Source organism: Octopus bimaculoides, chromosome 26 (assembly GCF_046866305.1).
Source record: "Octopus bimaculoides isolate indiv1 chromosome 26, ASM4686630v1, whole genome shotgun sequence".
NCBI lineage: Eukaryota > Metazoa > Mollusca > Cephalopoda > Octopoda > Octopodidae > Octopus > Octopus bimaculoides.
In genome coordinates this window covers 15647176-15660622 of record NC_142953.1, presented here as the reverse complement: position 1 = coordinate 15660622, position 13447 = coordinate 15647176, and the positions used below count along the sequence as shown (strand labels likewise).

General features: G+C 36.3%; 1 protein-coding gene across 5 annotated transcripts in view; it reads left to right on the top strand.

The window, feature by feature from the left end:
* Positions 1–13447, top strand: part of LOC106880530 (uncharacterized) — a 167516-nt gene that overhangs the window by 79034 nt on the left and 75035 nt on the right. For 2 of the 5 annotated variants that reach the window (XM_089342483.1, XM_089342482.1), the window contains exon 1: positions 1249–1403. The exons of 2 other annotated variants lie outside the window; for them this stretch is intronic. In XM_089342483.1, the coding sequence (XP_089198609.1) occupies positions 1340–1403 (64 nt within the window). In that variant the 5' untranslated portion in view covers positions 1249–1339. Of the gene's footprint in view, positions 1–1247; positions 1404–13447 lie in introns of those variants that run through there. One more of the 5 variants, XM_089342484.1, reaches the window with a different exon arrangement.

Sequence of the window (13447 nt, the reverse complement as noted above, 5' to 3'; positions counted from 1 at the left end):
CACTTTCATTCAATACTTCTCCTCCCTCGGTGGAAGGGTCATGTCTTGGAAGTTATTTGGCAACCTCACTGCTGCTGGTGCCACATAAAAGGACCCAGTACACTCTGTAAAGTGGTTGGTATTAGGAAGGGCATCCAGTTGTAGAAGCCGTGCCAAAGCAAAGCTTAGTGCAGGCCCCTAGCTTGCCAGCTCTTGTCAAACTCATACCAGTATGGAAAATAGATGTTTAATGATATACATGTGCGAGCGTGTGTATGTATACTTGATCTTCTAAGTCTAACCAACTGTGAATATATTACTGATGAAACCTAACTTTAAAGATACGCTACACATTGTCTTTATTTTCCTGGTAGAAGAAGGTAGTGGGAATTCAGATTGTCTAATATTATTGGAGTTTTCTGCTTTGCTTGTTTTCAGATTTTAAACAAACTTAGAGGAAAATGTAATTGCTAGGATGATATCAGTTAATTGAAATTTTTAATTTGCTATATTAAGCATGTGATACTCTATTGTAACCACTGTGTGTGTGTGTGTGTGTGTGTGTGTGTGTGTGTGTGTGTGCGTGCACCTACACATATCCACCCACCTCCACATATATATATGTGTGTGTGTGTCTTTATACAAAAGAAAGAATTAGAGGAACTCGGGTGTGTCTTATTGAATTGCAACTAATATAATTTTTATTTACAATCAGGAACCTACGTCAGTGGCTCAAGGACTGGAAGTTTAGTATCAAAGAATTTATAAAAATTATCAAAGGGGAAGTTTAATAAATGCTTTGACACAAAAACTCTATGCATCTGAGTCACTGCTGTAGCTTCTTGGCTATAAATAATCATATCATAATGTAAGAGTTATAAAGTATATTAAAATGTATTTTTACATTATACATTGAAGTGTTTGGACAGATATAATTATCTTAGTAAAATATGTGCATGAGTTGAAAGTCTATTCTAAGTTTCCACCCAAGCTGGCTAGGGGTTTGGGGTGGAACTCAGAGTAGTAGACTTTCAACTTCCTCACATACACATTTTGTGTAGTAAATGCCATTCCACGTGTGTGTGTGTGTGTGTGTGTGTGTGTGTGTGTGTGTATTATAGTTAAAAATGAAGGCAAGTTGTACAATGAAAACAAATTAAAAGGTGTGACTTATTGAAATAATGAGTCGAAGTGTGAGAAGTGCTTCATGTATTTATGTGGGAAAGATAACTCTGTGTGTGTATCTATCTGTGTGTGGGGGTGGGTTTGTGTGTGTGTTGTGATCAGTTTTATTTTTCCAGGTAGCCAGATATTTAGGTTAAGAGAGTTCAGTGAGGATAAAGTTGTCGACTGGGACACAATGTACAACTGGCTGGCTCGATGTGTGAAGAATATTCCTGTAGATTCTGAGGGCGACAATGGTGGTAGGTTTATATTGTATATTAATGTATATATTCATATATTTTTTTCTGTGACATTTATTTGGGGCAAGGTAGATATTTCATTCAGTTGTTGTGTGTGAGGAAATGTTTTACTGGTCTTAATCTCGTCAATCTGTTTAGTTTATCTCTGTTTATTTATAACATTCCAATGTGGGTACTTATACTTGTTCGTTCAGCTTGCTAGAAAACCCCACCAGCTAAATGACTTTCAAATCACATCGTTTTGCTTTATTTAAGGATAGGAAACATTAGATAATGTTGCCCTATGTACCCCTAAAATTTATACACCCACTACAATTATGATTGGAATGTCTTTCAGCCAAACTTTGTTTGATTGCGAATGAATTGGAGCTAAATACGACAAACAGCAACACTTGTAATGAACTGAGGAGTTTTGACATGGTCTGTTGGTCTGCTAAAAATAGGAACCAGATATGCCGAAGATATTATCTTTTTGAAAAAAAATTTTTTTTGAATGGTGTTGAATACCGTAATCCTAGATACACTGTGTCTGAATAAATGACAAATGAGCGTGGTTGGAGCTTCTTTGATTAATAGGCTTTATTGAGTTAAGGGCTGACCTTGAGTTAAAGAACTGATAGCAGTTTCTACATAAACTAGTGAAGGAACCGCTCTATGAGATTTAATGAAAATAGTCGGCAAATCTCTCAAATGATACTGTAATGTGATAAAAGTTGATGCCTGTCACTGGAACACTTTTCACGGATCTATTTCAAAACGGGGGCACCAGTTTTCATTTATGTTTTATGTAGTGTTTTTGGTACCGAAAGACTTTCAAACTTCGTATACTTATCTATTTTGTGTTATAGAACAGAAAAAAATTTTTGTATTCGAATTTATTTCATGTAAAAAATTGTCTTATTTCGATAATTTCTACTAATCACTGACGTCTATTCAGTTGAAAACGGTGTATATCGTATTAATCCCCTAACCCTAACTAGACTGTTAACCCTAACCCTAACCCTAACTCTAGAATCCGAACTCTAAAATTGTTACACACATAGATATGCACAGCATAATTTATTATATAAACAATATATGCGTATAAATTACGATTAAACCGGATGAAATATGTCACAGGGAATAACATTTTTATGACCGCCCAGCAGTAACTCTATTCAGCTGAATAGACGTCAGTGATTGGTTGAAATTACAGAAATACGACAACTTTAACATGGAATAACTTGCGATGTACGTTTTTTTTGTTAAGAAGACTAAGAGTAAAAGATGTTTTATATGATACATTCTACCAGTGTCCCAAGTTTCAAAGTGTTTCGTTAAGAAAATACTGGTGCCCCCGTTTTGAAATAGATCCCTTTTCACTATAGATCTGCTCTGTCAGAGCTAACTTGGTGCTAAATAACATCCTAGTTGTTCAATATAATTACAAAATCTCTACCATTTAAACTGCCTTTTGTTTTCAGAAGAAACCCACCCCACATGAAATCATTGATATTAAGGCATAATGCAGATAGTGTATCAGAGGTGGTGTGCTCACACATCAGTTATTTCAAGTCTTAGAGTAAGTTTAGAATGTGTTGTCCTCCAGCACTAATAATAATTACTGTTGGAGGACACTGATGGACAATGTTATCTGACACGGGCAAGTATCTTCTACAGCCCTGTGTCCCCTTAATGCCTTGTGAGTGAATTTGGTAAACAGACTCTATGTGAAAGTCTATCACGTGCGTGGATGTGCATGTCCTGCCACTGCTTGGCATCCTGTGTTAACTCAGTTACATCTCTATGACTTAGTAGTTTGGCAAAATAGGCTGATAGAATAAGTAACTGGCTTTAAAACAAAAAAAAGAAATGAGTGCTGAGGCCAAATTGTTTGATTAAACACTTTAAAAGCATGGCCACTGTCCAGTGAGTGAAACAAGTAAAAGATAAAAGATTCAATATAGATATAATAGATATCTCTTTATTAATATCAACAGAATAGCAAACAACAGAAAAGTGTAAATTTTACAAATGTTTCGTAATTTGTTTTCCACAGCTGTTTCAATGAAGTAAAACCATCAGCATTTATATAATTATGTAATTAACATAATTTATTTAACTATGAGGGATTACTCATCTCATCAGGAGAAAAAGATGAAAAATCTATATTGATCAATATATCAACGTTAGAGTAGAATAACCATAGTCCTCCTCTGTTAATTACTACTATTACTAATAATAATGATGATGATAATTGTTTTTACTGTAGGCACAAGGCCTGAAATTTTATTGGGCTGGGGGGGGGGGGGTCATTTTATCAACTGCAAAAGGATGAAAGACAAGATCAACCTTGGTGGAATTTGAGTTCAGAACATGAAGACAGACAAAATGCCACTAAGCATTTTATCTGGCATGCTAACACTTCTGCCAGCTCACTATCATAGTATTTGCATCCTGTTCACTGGTGTCAGATATTTATGGTTTCTTGTTTTTAAGGGGTTTTATCTTCTCCAGGTTAGGGGTTTCAATCCGGAGAACTTGTGTCCCTTCTTTTACTGCCATTCCAACAATAATAAACTGACCCAGTCAATATTTGCAGTTCATGTAAGGTGGTGAGCTGGCAGAAACATTAAGCACGCTGGGCGAAATGCTTAGCGGTATTTTCTCTATCTTTATGTTCTGATTTCAAATTCCGCCGAAGTCGACTTTGCCTTTCATCCTTTCAGGGTTGATAAATTAAGTACCAGTTGCGCACTGGGATCAATCTAATCGACTGGCCTCCTCCCCCAAAATTTCAGGTCTTGTGCTTAGAGTAGAAAGAATATTTACAGTTCATGTGGACATTTTGTGTAATTAACTTTACATATAATAAAACAAGAAGTTAATTAAATTGTCTGGCTAATTAATTAAATCTTTTAACATATGTGTGCTTTTATATGGTAATAAATAAATCTAGTAATATAGTAAGGTTTACAATCACTACCATGCTACAGCAACCAAGCTTCTTTTATACTGTTACACAACAGGACCTGCTAGAAATACCAGCCATATCTCCCTTAAATCGCACTTTACTCTTGGGTTGGGGGTATGAAAGACCTGTTAGCTAATGGATGGAGTTTTCAGAATAGCTGTCCTACAAAGACCCATATACCATGTGAAAGTAAGAGTTGGGGTTTTTGGGAAGGGGTGATTTTTTTTTTTTTTTTAATTTACAGACTGTAGAAGTTGAGCTATTTCTTGTTTAGCCCCAGGTCAATTTTGATTCAATAGAGTAGTGGTTCTTAACTGGGGTCCATATAAGATTTTTTTTTTTGTTTGTTATAATTTATGTACAAAAAATGACTCAAACTTCTCCAATACACCAAATATTTTAACAATTTTTTTATACAATTCTTAATAATATTTAATTCTAAAAATATAATAGGATTTTTCAAACATCGAATGGCTGTGAAGGTCCATAAGAAGAAAAAAAAATGGTTGAGAAACACTGCAATAGAGCTATGATCAGACGTTCCTACCACGACCATAATGTCTGGGGTTTCAGAAAAGCTGTCCTTTGATATCCCATGCCTCAGGGGAAAGGAAATGGCTTCATACAATCTTTTTATCTTTCATTTGCTTCAGTCATTGGACTGCGCCCATGCTGGGGCACTGCCTTTGAGGGTTTACTTGAACAAATCAACCCCAGTACTTATTTCTTAAGTTTGGTACTTATTCTATTGGTTACTTTTTGCCACACTGCTAACTTACAGCGATGTAAACAAACCAACACTAGTTTTCAAGTGGTAGAGGGAACAAACATGATATACACATACATGCAAGCACATTCATTTCATTTATATATGTATGTATATATGTATGTGTATATATATATATATATATATATATATATATATAGTTATATCATCATCATTGTTTAACATCCGCTTTCCATGCTAGCATGGGTTGGACGATTTGACTGAGGACTGGTGAAACCAGATGGCTGCACCAGGCTCCAATCTGATCTGGCAGAATTTCTACAGCTGGATGCCCTTCCTAACGCCAACCACTCTGAGAGTGTAGTGGGTGCTTATACGTATCACCAGCACAAGGGCCAGTCAGGTGGTACTGGCAACGGCCACGCTCAAAATGGTGTTTTTTACGTGCCACCTGCACAGGAGCTAGTCCAGTGGCATTGGCAACGACCTCACTCGAATGTTTTTTTCATGTGCCAGTAAGGTGACGCTGGTGACGATCTATATATATATATATATATATATATATATATATATATATGGGAGAATATACAAAAAATAACAACAGACGAGGACAGGTGGTGTAAATAACAAAAGTATATATTAGTATGACGCTCGGGAATACGGAAAGTCTTTGACGTTTCGAGCTACGCTCTTCAACAGAAAGAATACGGAGACAAGGAGAAAAACACGGAGAAAAAAAATTGAATAGTGTTCAGTCGTGAAGCCCATCATATATATATATATATATATATATGATGGGCTTCACACAGTTTCTTTTTACTAAATTCACTCATATTGGTTGACCAGAAAACAGTTGCTGAAGGTGGAAGTGAACCCAAAACCACATGCTTGCCAAGCAAGCTTCTTAACTACTTGGCCATGACTGTACCTACAGAAATTACAATTCTGAATTTTTTTTAAAATTTTTCCCTCCAAAAAAACCAATTCATTTTACATTTTTGTGGGTGACAACTTCTGTAATCTTTTCCTGTTGTTCCAGTTCTAAGCCAGGTAATGCAGTTTTGGATAATACTGTCTGAATAATAGGCTTGATGGTCATGGTAGGAAGTTCTTGATCATGGGTCTGTTGAATCAAAATTAATCTGGTGCTAAACAGCAAATATTCCAACTTGTAGGGAGTTTATATATTTTAAAGGTGGTAAGCTGGCAGAACCCGTAGGCACACTGGGCAAAATGCTGAACAGCATTTTGTCTGTCTTTATGTTCTGAGTTCAAATTCCACCAAAGTCGACTTTGCCTTTCATCCTTTTGGAGTTGATAAAATAAGTACCAGTTGATCACTGGGGTCAATACAATCAACTTACAATCAACTTACAATCCACTGAACTTGCTGACATTGTGCCAAAATTTGAAATCTGATATTTTACAGGAATGGAAGTAATGGCGTTTATACTTTTTTTCTTCATAAATGTATCTTAATAAGTATGAAATATGAGAGCCAAGTCCAGCTTGTTGTCATTTTATGTTTTGTCCAGTCATTTTGTAATTAATGTCATTCTCATTCATTCTGAGTTCTTCATAACTTTTGTCATTTGTACTTTTAATATACAATAAAGATTTCGGTTATGCATGGTTGTTTGTGTGCAATGTATACGAGTGTTGTGTGAATTGTGTGTTTATTATGCATATGTACTCTGTGTGTGTGTGTGAGAGAGAGAGAGAGTACTATGTATACATTGTGAATATTACTATTGTATACATGTTACTATTGTTAACATGTGAATTTTACATTCAAATTCTGCTGGAGTTAACTTTACCTTTTCATCCTTTTAAGGTTGATAAAATAATTACCAGTTGCATACTGGAGTCTATGTAACCAACCAACTAACCCCCTCTGCCCTGAATTTGTTGGCCTTGTATCAAAATTTGAACCTTATTTCATGTGTGCCTATTGTACTGTGTGTGTGTGTGTGTGTGTGTGTGTGTGTGTGTACAGGAACCACTTTCTTTTCTGCCTTAGCGTGTTTTCCAATGCAGGCGTTATTGTTTCCGAAACAGTCAAAAGTTGTAAGAACGAGGATACCAGGTTAATAATATCTGGGGGCAGGTTACAATCCTGTAAAAGTAAACAAATAAATAGAATATTTAAACAATTGCACTATTTTTCAGCTTTTGCCTCTTCTTTTTGTTTTTCAAAAATGTATTATATTGATTCCAAATCACAAGGTCCTGGGTTCAGTCCCACTACATGGCTCCATGAGCAAGTATTTCCTGCTATAGCCCCAAGCCAACCAAAAGCCGTGTGGGTGGATTTTGTAGACAGAAACTGAAAGACAGTCATGTGTGTATATGCATGTATGTGTATGAGTATATATATATACATATATATATATATATATATATGTTTGTCCACCACCTCAGCTTCATGACCAGTTTTGGTTTTCTTATATCCCCCATAACTTAGCAGTTTGGCAAAAAGAGAATGATACAATAAGTACCAGACTTTTGAAAAAAAGTACCGGGATCAATTTGTCCAAATCCTTCAAGGTGGTGGCCAGCATAGCTGCAGTATAATGACTGAAACACAACATAAACCAAATTATAATCTCACATGTTTAAAATATAAATCTGAAAATAATTTTCAAGCAAAAAGTCAGAACTTCAAAAATTGCAGACAGTGTTGGTGGTGATGATGGTGGTGGTGATGATGGTGGTGGTGGTGGTGATGGTGGTGGTGGTGATGGTGGTGGTGGTGGTGTTGGTGGCGGTGTCATCATGGAATTGTTTTATGTGAGTATACATATAGTGTGTGTGTGTGTGTGTGTGTGTGTGTGTTTATCTGTACTTGTATTCGTACATGTTTGCATATGTGTGTTTATATTTGTACATTTGTGTGTGTGTGTGTGTGTGTGTATGTATTCATACTTGTTTGTGTGTGCATGTGTATACACATGAAGAAACACATGCTATTAAGTTGGTAGTTAGGTAATAACCTAAACAATATTTCAGTTTGTTCATCTGTGGCCTATTTTTATGGAGGATGTTCAAAAATAGGACCGTTGCCGCGTCTTTTTTCTTTCTGTTTCATATATTTTATATTATTATGTTTTTTATTTCATTTTTTTTTCTGTCTACCTAAACTGTCTTCCTCACCGTTTGTTATTGTTTCACTTTAAAATTAAACCAGCTGTTTCTTGGGTTCTTGTTTTCTTAATGGGTTTATGTTCTCCCCCCCCCACACACACACACACTTTCTTCTGATCTTATTCGCTACAAATTTTATCTTGCTTTTATAATCTTAACTTTTATTTAAATTATGCCAAATTATATATGAGTGTATGGGTGTATATCCATGTGTTTGTGTGTGTGTGTGTATGTATATGTGTGTGGGTGTTGGGGTTATTAAGTAAAAAAAAAAAAAAACTGAGCTTTTATTTTACAGAAAATGAAGTCAATTTCATATGCAGAATAGCTGTGAAAACAACTTAGGAGATTGGGTAAGTACCCTTACTAGAGGGGAAAAGTGGCCAGCAAGCCTCTAGAGTTAATCAAACCCTGTGCCTCACAAATTCCATCAATTCTCTGTAGCGGTTTGTTGACCACTTTTTCCATCTTTTAAGGGTATTTACCTTATCTCCTAAGCTGTTTCCACAACTATTTTGCATTTGAGATTTACTTTATTTTCTGTAAAATACTCTCTCAGAACATTTTTCGGATCTTTTTTAAAACGGGGGCCACATTTTTCATTAACGAAACACTTTGAAACTTGGAACACTGGTAGAATGTGTCATATAAAACATCTTTTTCTCTTAGTCTTCTTTAAAAAAAAAGAAATCCATAAATTATTCCATGTTAAAGTTGTCGTATTTCTGTAATTTCAACCAATCACTGACGTCCATTCAGCCGATATACATTAAGTGCCGACTACATAAACAAACGATTCTGAAACAATTAACCCTAACCCTAACCCTAACCCTAGGGTTAGGGTTAGGGTTAAAGCAAATTTAAAATGAAAAAAGCAAATAAAACGAAGGTATGGAGATTAAATACGCTTTACATCGCTTAATGAGCCAAAGGAGTAAATGTAAACAACTGAATACTTGTCAGTGAATGGTTGAAATTATCGAAATAAGACAATTTTTTACATGAAATAAATTTGAATACAAAAGTATTTTTCTGTTCTATAACACAAAATAGATAAGTATACGAAGTTTGAAAGTCTTTCGGTACCAAAAACACTACGTAAAACATTAATGAAAAATGTGGCCCCCGTTTTAAAAAAGATCCCATTTTTCTTATAAATGAACTTAGAAGTGCTCAGCTTTCATTGTTTTGAAAGAACCCAATACTGATGCAAGAGCATAACTATATGTGATTGTTGACTGTGACTTGAAGTTTCAATTCTTGTGGCTTAATGTATGTGTGTGTATATACACTATGCATTCACACGGATATACATGCATACACAACACGCATTGCACAACACATGCAGACACACACACTCACACACATAAATAGATGTATTTTTCCACATCCAGATAACACGATTCCTATCGGCAACACTCAGACTAGTTTTAAAATGTTGTTCTGTTTGTTGTTTTAGGATTTTTTATTTTTGTATCCGAATCATGACATATACCAAGTCACCCCTCATCTTCCTCATCAATTAATTTAAGCAAGTAATTAACTAAAACTGTTTCTAATTTCATTATCAAAATCATTTTCATCATTCATATGTGAATTCAGTTAACTGAGGATGCATGTAGGTGGTGGTGGTGGTGGTGTTGGTGACAGTAGTAGTGTGGGTAACGGTGGGGGTAGTTTTGATGGTGTAGGTGATGGTATTAGTGCTGTGGATGTTGGTGGTGGTAGTGCTGCTGTATTCTTTTACCAACAAGGAAGCTATTTTATAGACATGCAGTTTTTTTAGGAATAAAGACCTTGAGAATTATCTTTCCATCTTACAGCTGGATGCCCTTCCAAATGCCAATCACTTTACAATGTGGACTGGATGCTTTTCTTAAATGGTAGCTGTACTGGCAGGGTCACCAAATGGCTTTGCAAACAAGGAGTTTTTGAGAGGGGAGGGAGCCTTGTCTCTTTCAACACAATACAATTAAGACCCTTAAATTCTCTAGAAATACACCAGACTTCATGATATATGGTCATGGCCTTGCAACCTCTGGTCACCTCTTAACCTTTATTAGGTTACTGACCCCCTAGCAACCTCCCAACCTTTATCTGGTCACCTCCCCACAATCATGTTCACCATGGCTTCTCGCTTCATCTGGTCACTCCCCCATTCCCACCCCATCATACACATTCTTTTATTTGTTTCAGTCGTTAAACTGCAGCCATGCTAGGGCACTGCCTTGAACTTTTAGTCAGATGGATTGACCCCAATACTTTATTCTATCAGTTTTTTTTGCCGAACTGCTAAGTTGCAGGGACATAAGTATACCAACACTGGTTGTCAAGCAGTGATGGTGGACAAACACACACACATGACAGGCTTCTTTCAGTTTCCGTCTACCAAATCCACTCACAAGGCTTTGGTTGGCCTGAGGCTTATAGTAGAAAACACTTGCCCAAGGTCCCATGCAGAACCCAGAGCCATGTGGTTGGGAAGCAAGCTTTTACCACACATAACATTGTTAAAGCCGAATCCCAAACCTTAAGATACCTTCTACTCCTTTTACTGAAATAAAATCTTTAAGCCGTGATTACTTTATCCTAAAGTTTAGGATAAAATACATGTGTGAGACAGTGTGGTAACTAAACACACACATAAACACACATATGGGACAATGTGGTAACTGTACATATAATATTCATCTGTGAGACAGTACTCTGTTTTATTTTATTTTCTTTCATCTTCCACCCTGTCTCTCTTACTAACAGTTTACCCTGTTATCTTACTGAAATCCATGTTACCTGAGATACACCAACACATCAATAGTTTTAACTACACATGCACACACATACTCATACACACATTAGAATATTGAACATATAAGGGGTCTGATCAATAAGTATCCAGACTGTTGCCATAGTAACGAAGCTAAAGTACGCAGAGTGAAGTTGCTTGCCACAGATTGACCTTGAACTCTGCTGTGCTTGTGCACTAAGTTTTAACATTCAAGCTCATTTCCGCTGTTTACAGCAGTGCTTGGAAAGAAGGTTTGTAGTGTGTGATCATCACATTGACCATGACAGCAAGTTGTGATGGTGATACCTGCTCAGAAGCCTATGCAAAGTGGTAGAAAATGTATGGAGAGGAGTGTATGAGCCGCACACAAGTGTACGAGTGATTCAGATGTTTCCAAGATGGGTGAAAAATGTCGATATTGACGAATGTTCTGAGAGACCTGTAGCCAGCAGAAATGAGAAAAACATCACAGATGTGTGTGCAACTGTGAGGGGAATCATTGAATTACCATCCCTGAGTTATCAGAGGATGTTCAGATTTGTTACAGTTCAATTCAGTCCATTATCACTGAAGATTTGGGTATGAGATGCGTGTCAGCCAAGTTTGTGCCAAAATCCCATCATAATTGTTGGGGAACCAGCATAGAATCTTGGATTTGGTCATTCAACCATTTATCAACACCTGCGTGCCATCAGAAAAGTCAGCAAATTGGGTCAATGGGTTCCTCACAAACTTTCCAAGTCTAATCACATGCAGAGAGTGAATGTGTGCTCTTCTTTGTTGTCACATCTCACAAATGAACCTTTTTTTTGACTAAATAGTGACAGGTGACAAGAAATGGGTTCTCTATAAAAATGTCAAGCGCCGATGACAATGGGTGGGGAAAGGAGAAACACCAGCACCCTAGGCTAAAGAAGGTTTTCACATATGTAAGGTTTTGTTATCTGTTTGGTAGGATGTGAAAGGTTTAGTCCACTTTGAATTTTTAAACCCAAACCAAACACTAACAAAGGAGATCTACTGTGAGCAGCTTGAGTGGCTTAAGTCAGTGCTAGAAGAAAAACAACCATCTTTGCTGTCAAGAAGAAAGGTGTTCTTCCATCAGGATAATGCTTTGCCACATACAGCAAGGATGACATTCCAAAGGCTGGAGCAGTTTCAATGGGAAACAATGCTCCACCCACCATATTTGGTGTCCCATCTGATTATCATTTATTCTGCAGTCTTCAAAATCATTTGGACAGAAAAATATGAATTCTGTAAACGAGGTCAGATCAGTACCAGAGGAGTATTTTTCATCATGGACAAGTGAATTTTAGAAGAGGGGCTTTGCAAGTCTACCAGATAGATGGAAGAGCATTGTAGGAAATGAAGGAGAGTATATTTTAGATTAAAAAAAACTTTATCTTAATTTTGAAAAATAAAAGTATAAAAAAACTGCATTATTCATGGGATGACCTAATGTGTATATATATATTCCTTTTATGCATATTTGCATTTCTATTCAATATGTTAAATAAATATGCATTATAAACTGACTTGGTACCTGTCAACTGTCTGTTTATGCTTTGAAGTTATATGTACATGCTAAATAGACAGGCAGCTGAGCTGGTGGCAGTATAATGGTGACAGTCTCTGTCTTTACCCTAACAATAAATGTTATGAACTTCTAGTTTCAGTGAGTTTACTTCTGACCTCTAACCTCTGACCTCTCCATCTGTTCATTTGCAACAAAAGACTTGCCTAGTACTTGCTGTTATGGCAGAGATTAAGAGACTTCAATACTGGAAACGGGAGACAAACTATAGGAGGAGAAGGAAGAGGAGTAAGAACTAGGAGGAGAAGGAAGAGGAGTAAGAACTAGGACTATTTCTTACTTCATTCTCTCTCTTCTATTTCTGTGTTTTCCACCCTTTCTATAACCCTCCGTCTTTCTGTCTGTACCCCACTCACTTTCTTTTTTTCCTCCATCTCTATAACTCTGTCTATCTTTATATCTCTCTCTCCATCTATCTGTCTCTCTATCTATCTCTATCTCTCTATCTATCTCTATATCTCTGTCTATCTATCTCTATATCTCTCTCTCTCTATCTCTCTATCTCTGTCTATCTATCTCTCTATCTATCTCTCTATCTATCTCTCTATCTCTCTCTATCTATCTCTATATCTCTGTCTATCTATCTCTATATCTCTCTCTCTCTATCTCTCTATCTCTGTCTATCTATCTCTCTATCTATCTCTATATCTCTATATCTCTATATCTCTCTATATCCCTCTGTCTCTCTCTATCTCTATCTCTCTCTATATCGCTGTCTATCTATCTCTGTATCTCTTTGTCTATCTGTCTATTTCTATATCCCTCTGTCTGTCTATCTCTCTATCTCTCTCTCTCTATCTATCTATCTATCTATCTATCTATCTATTTATCTATCTCT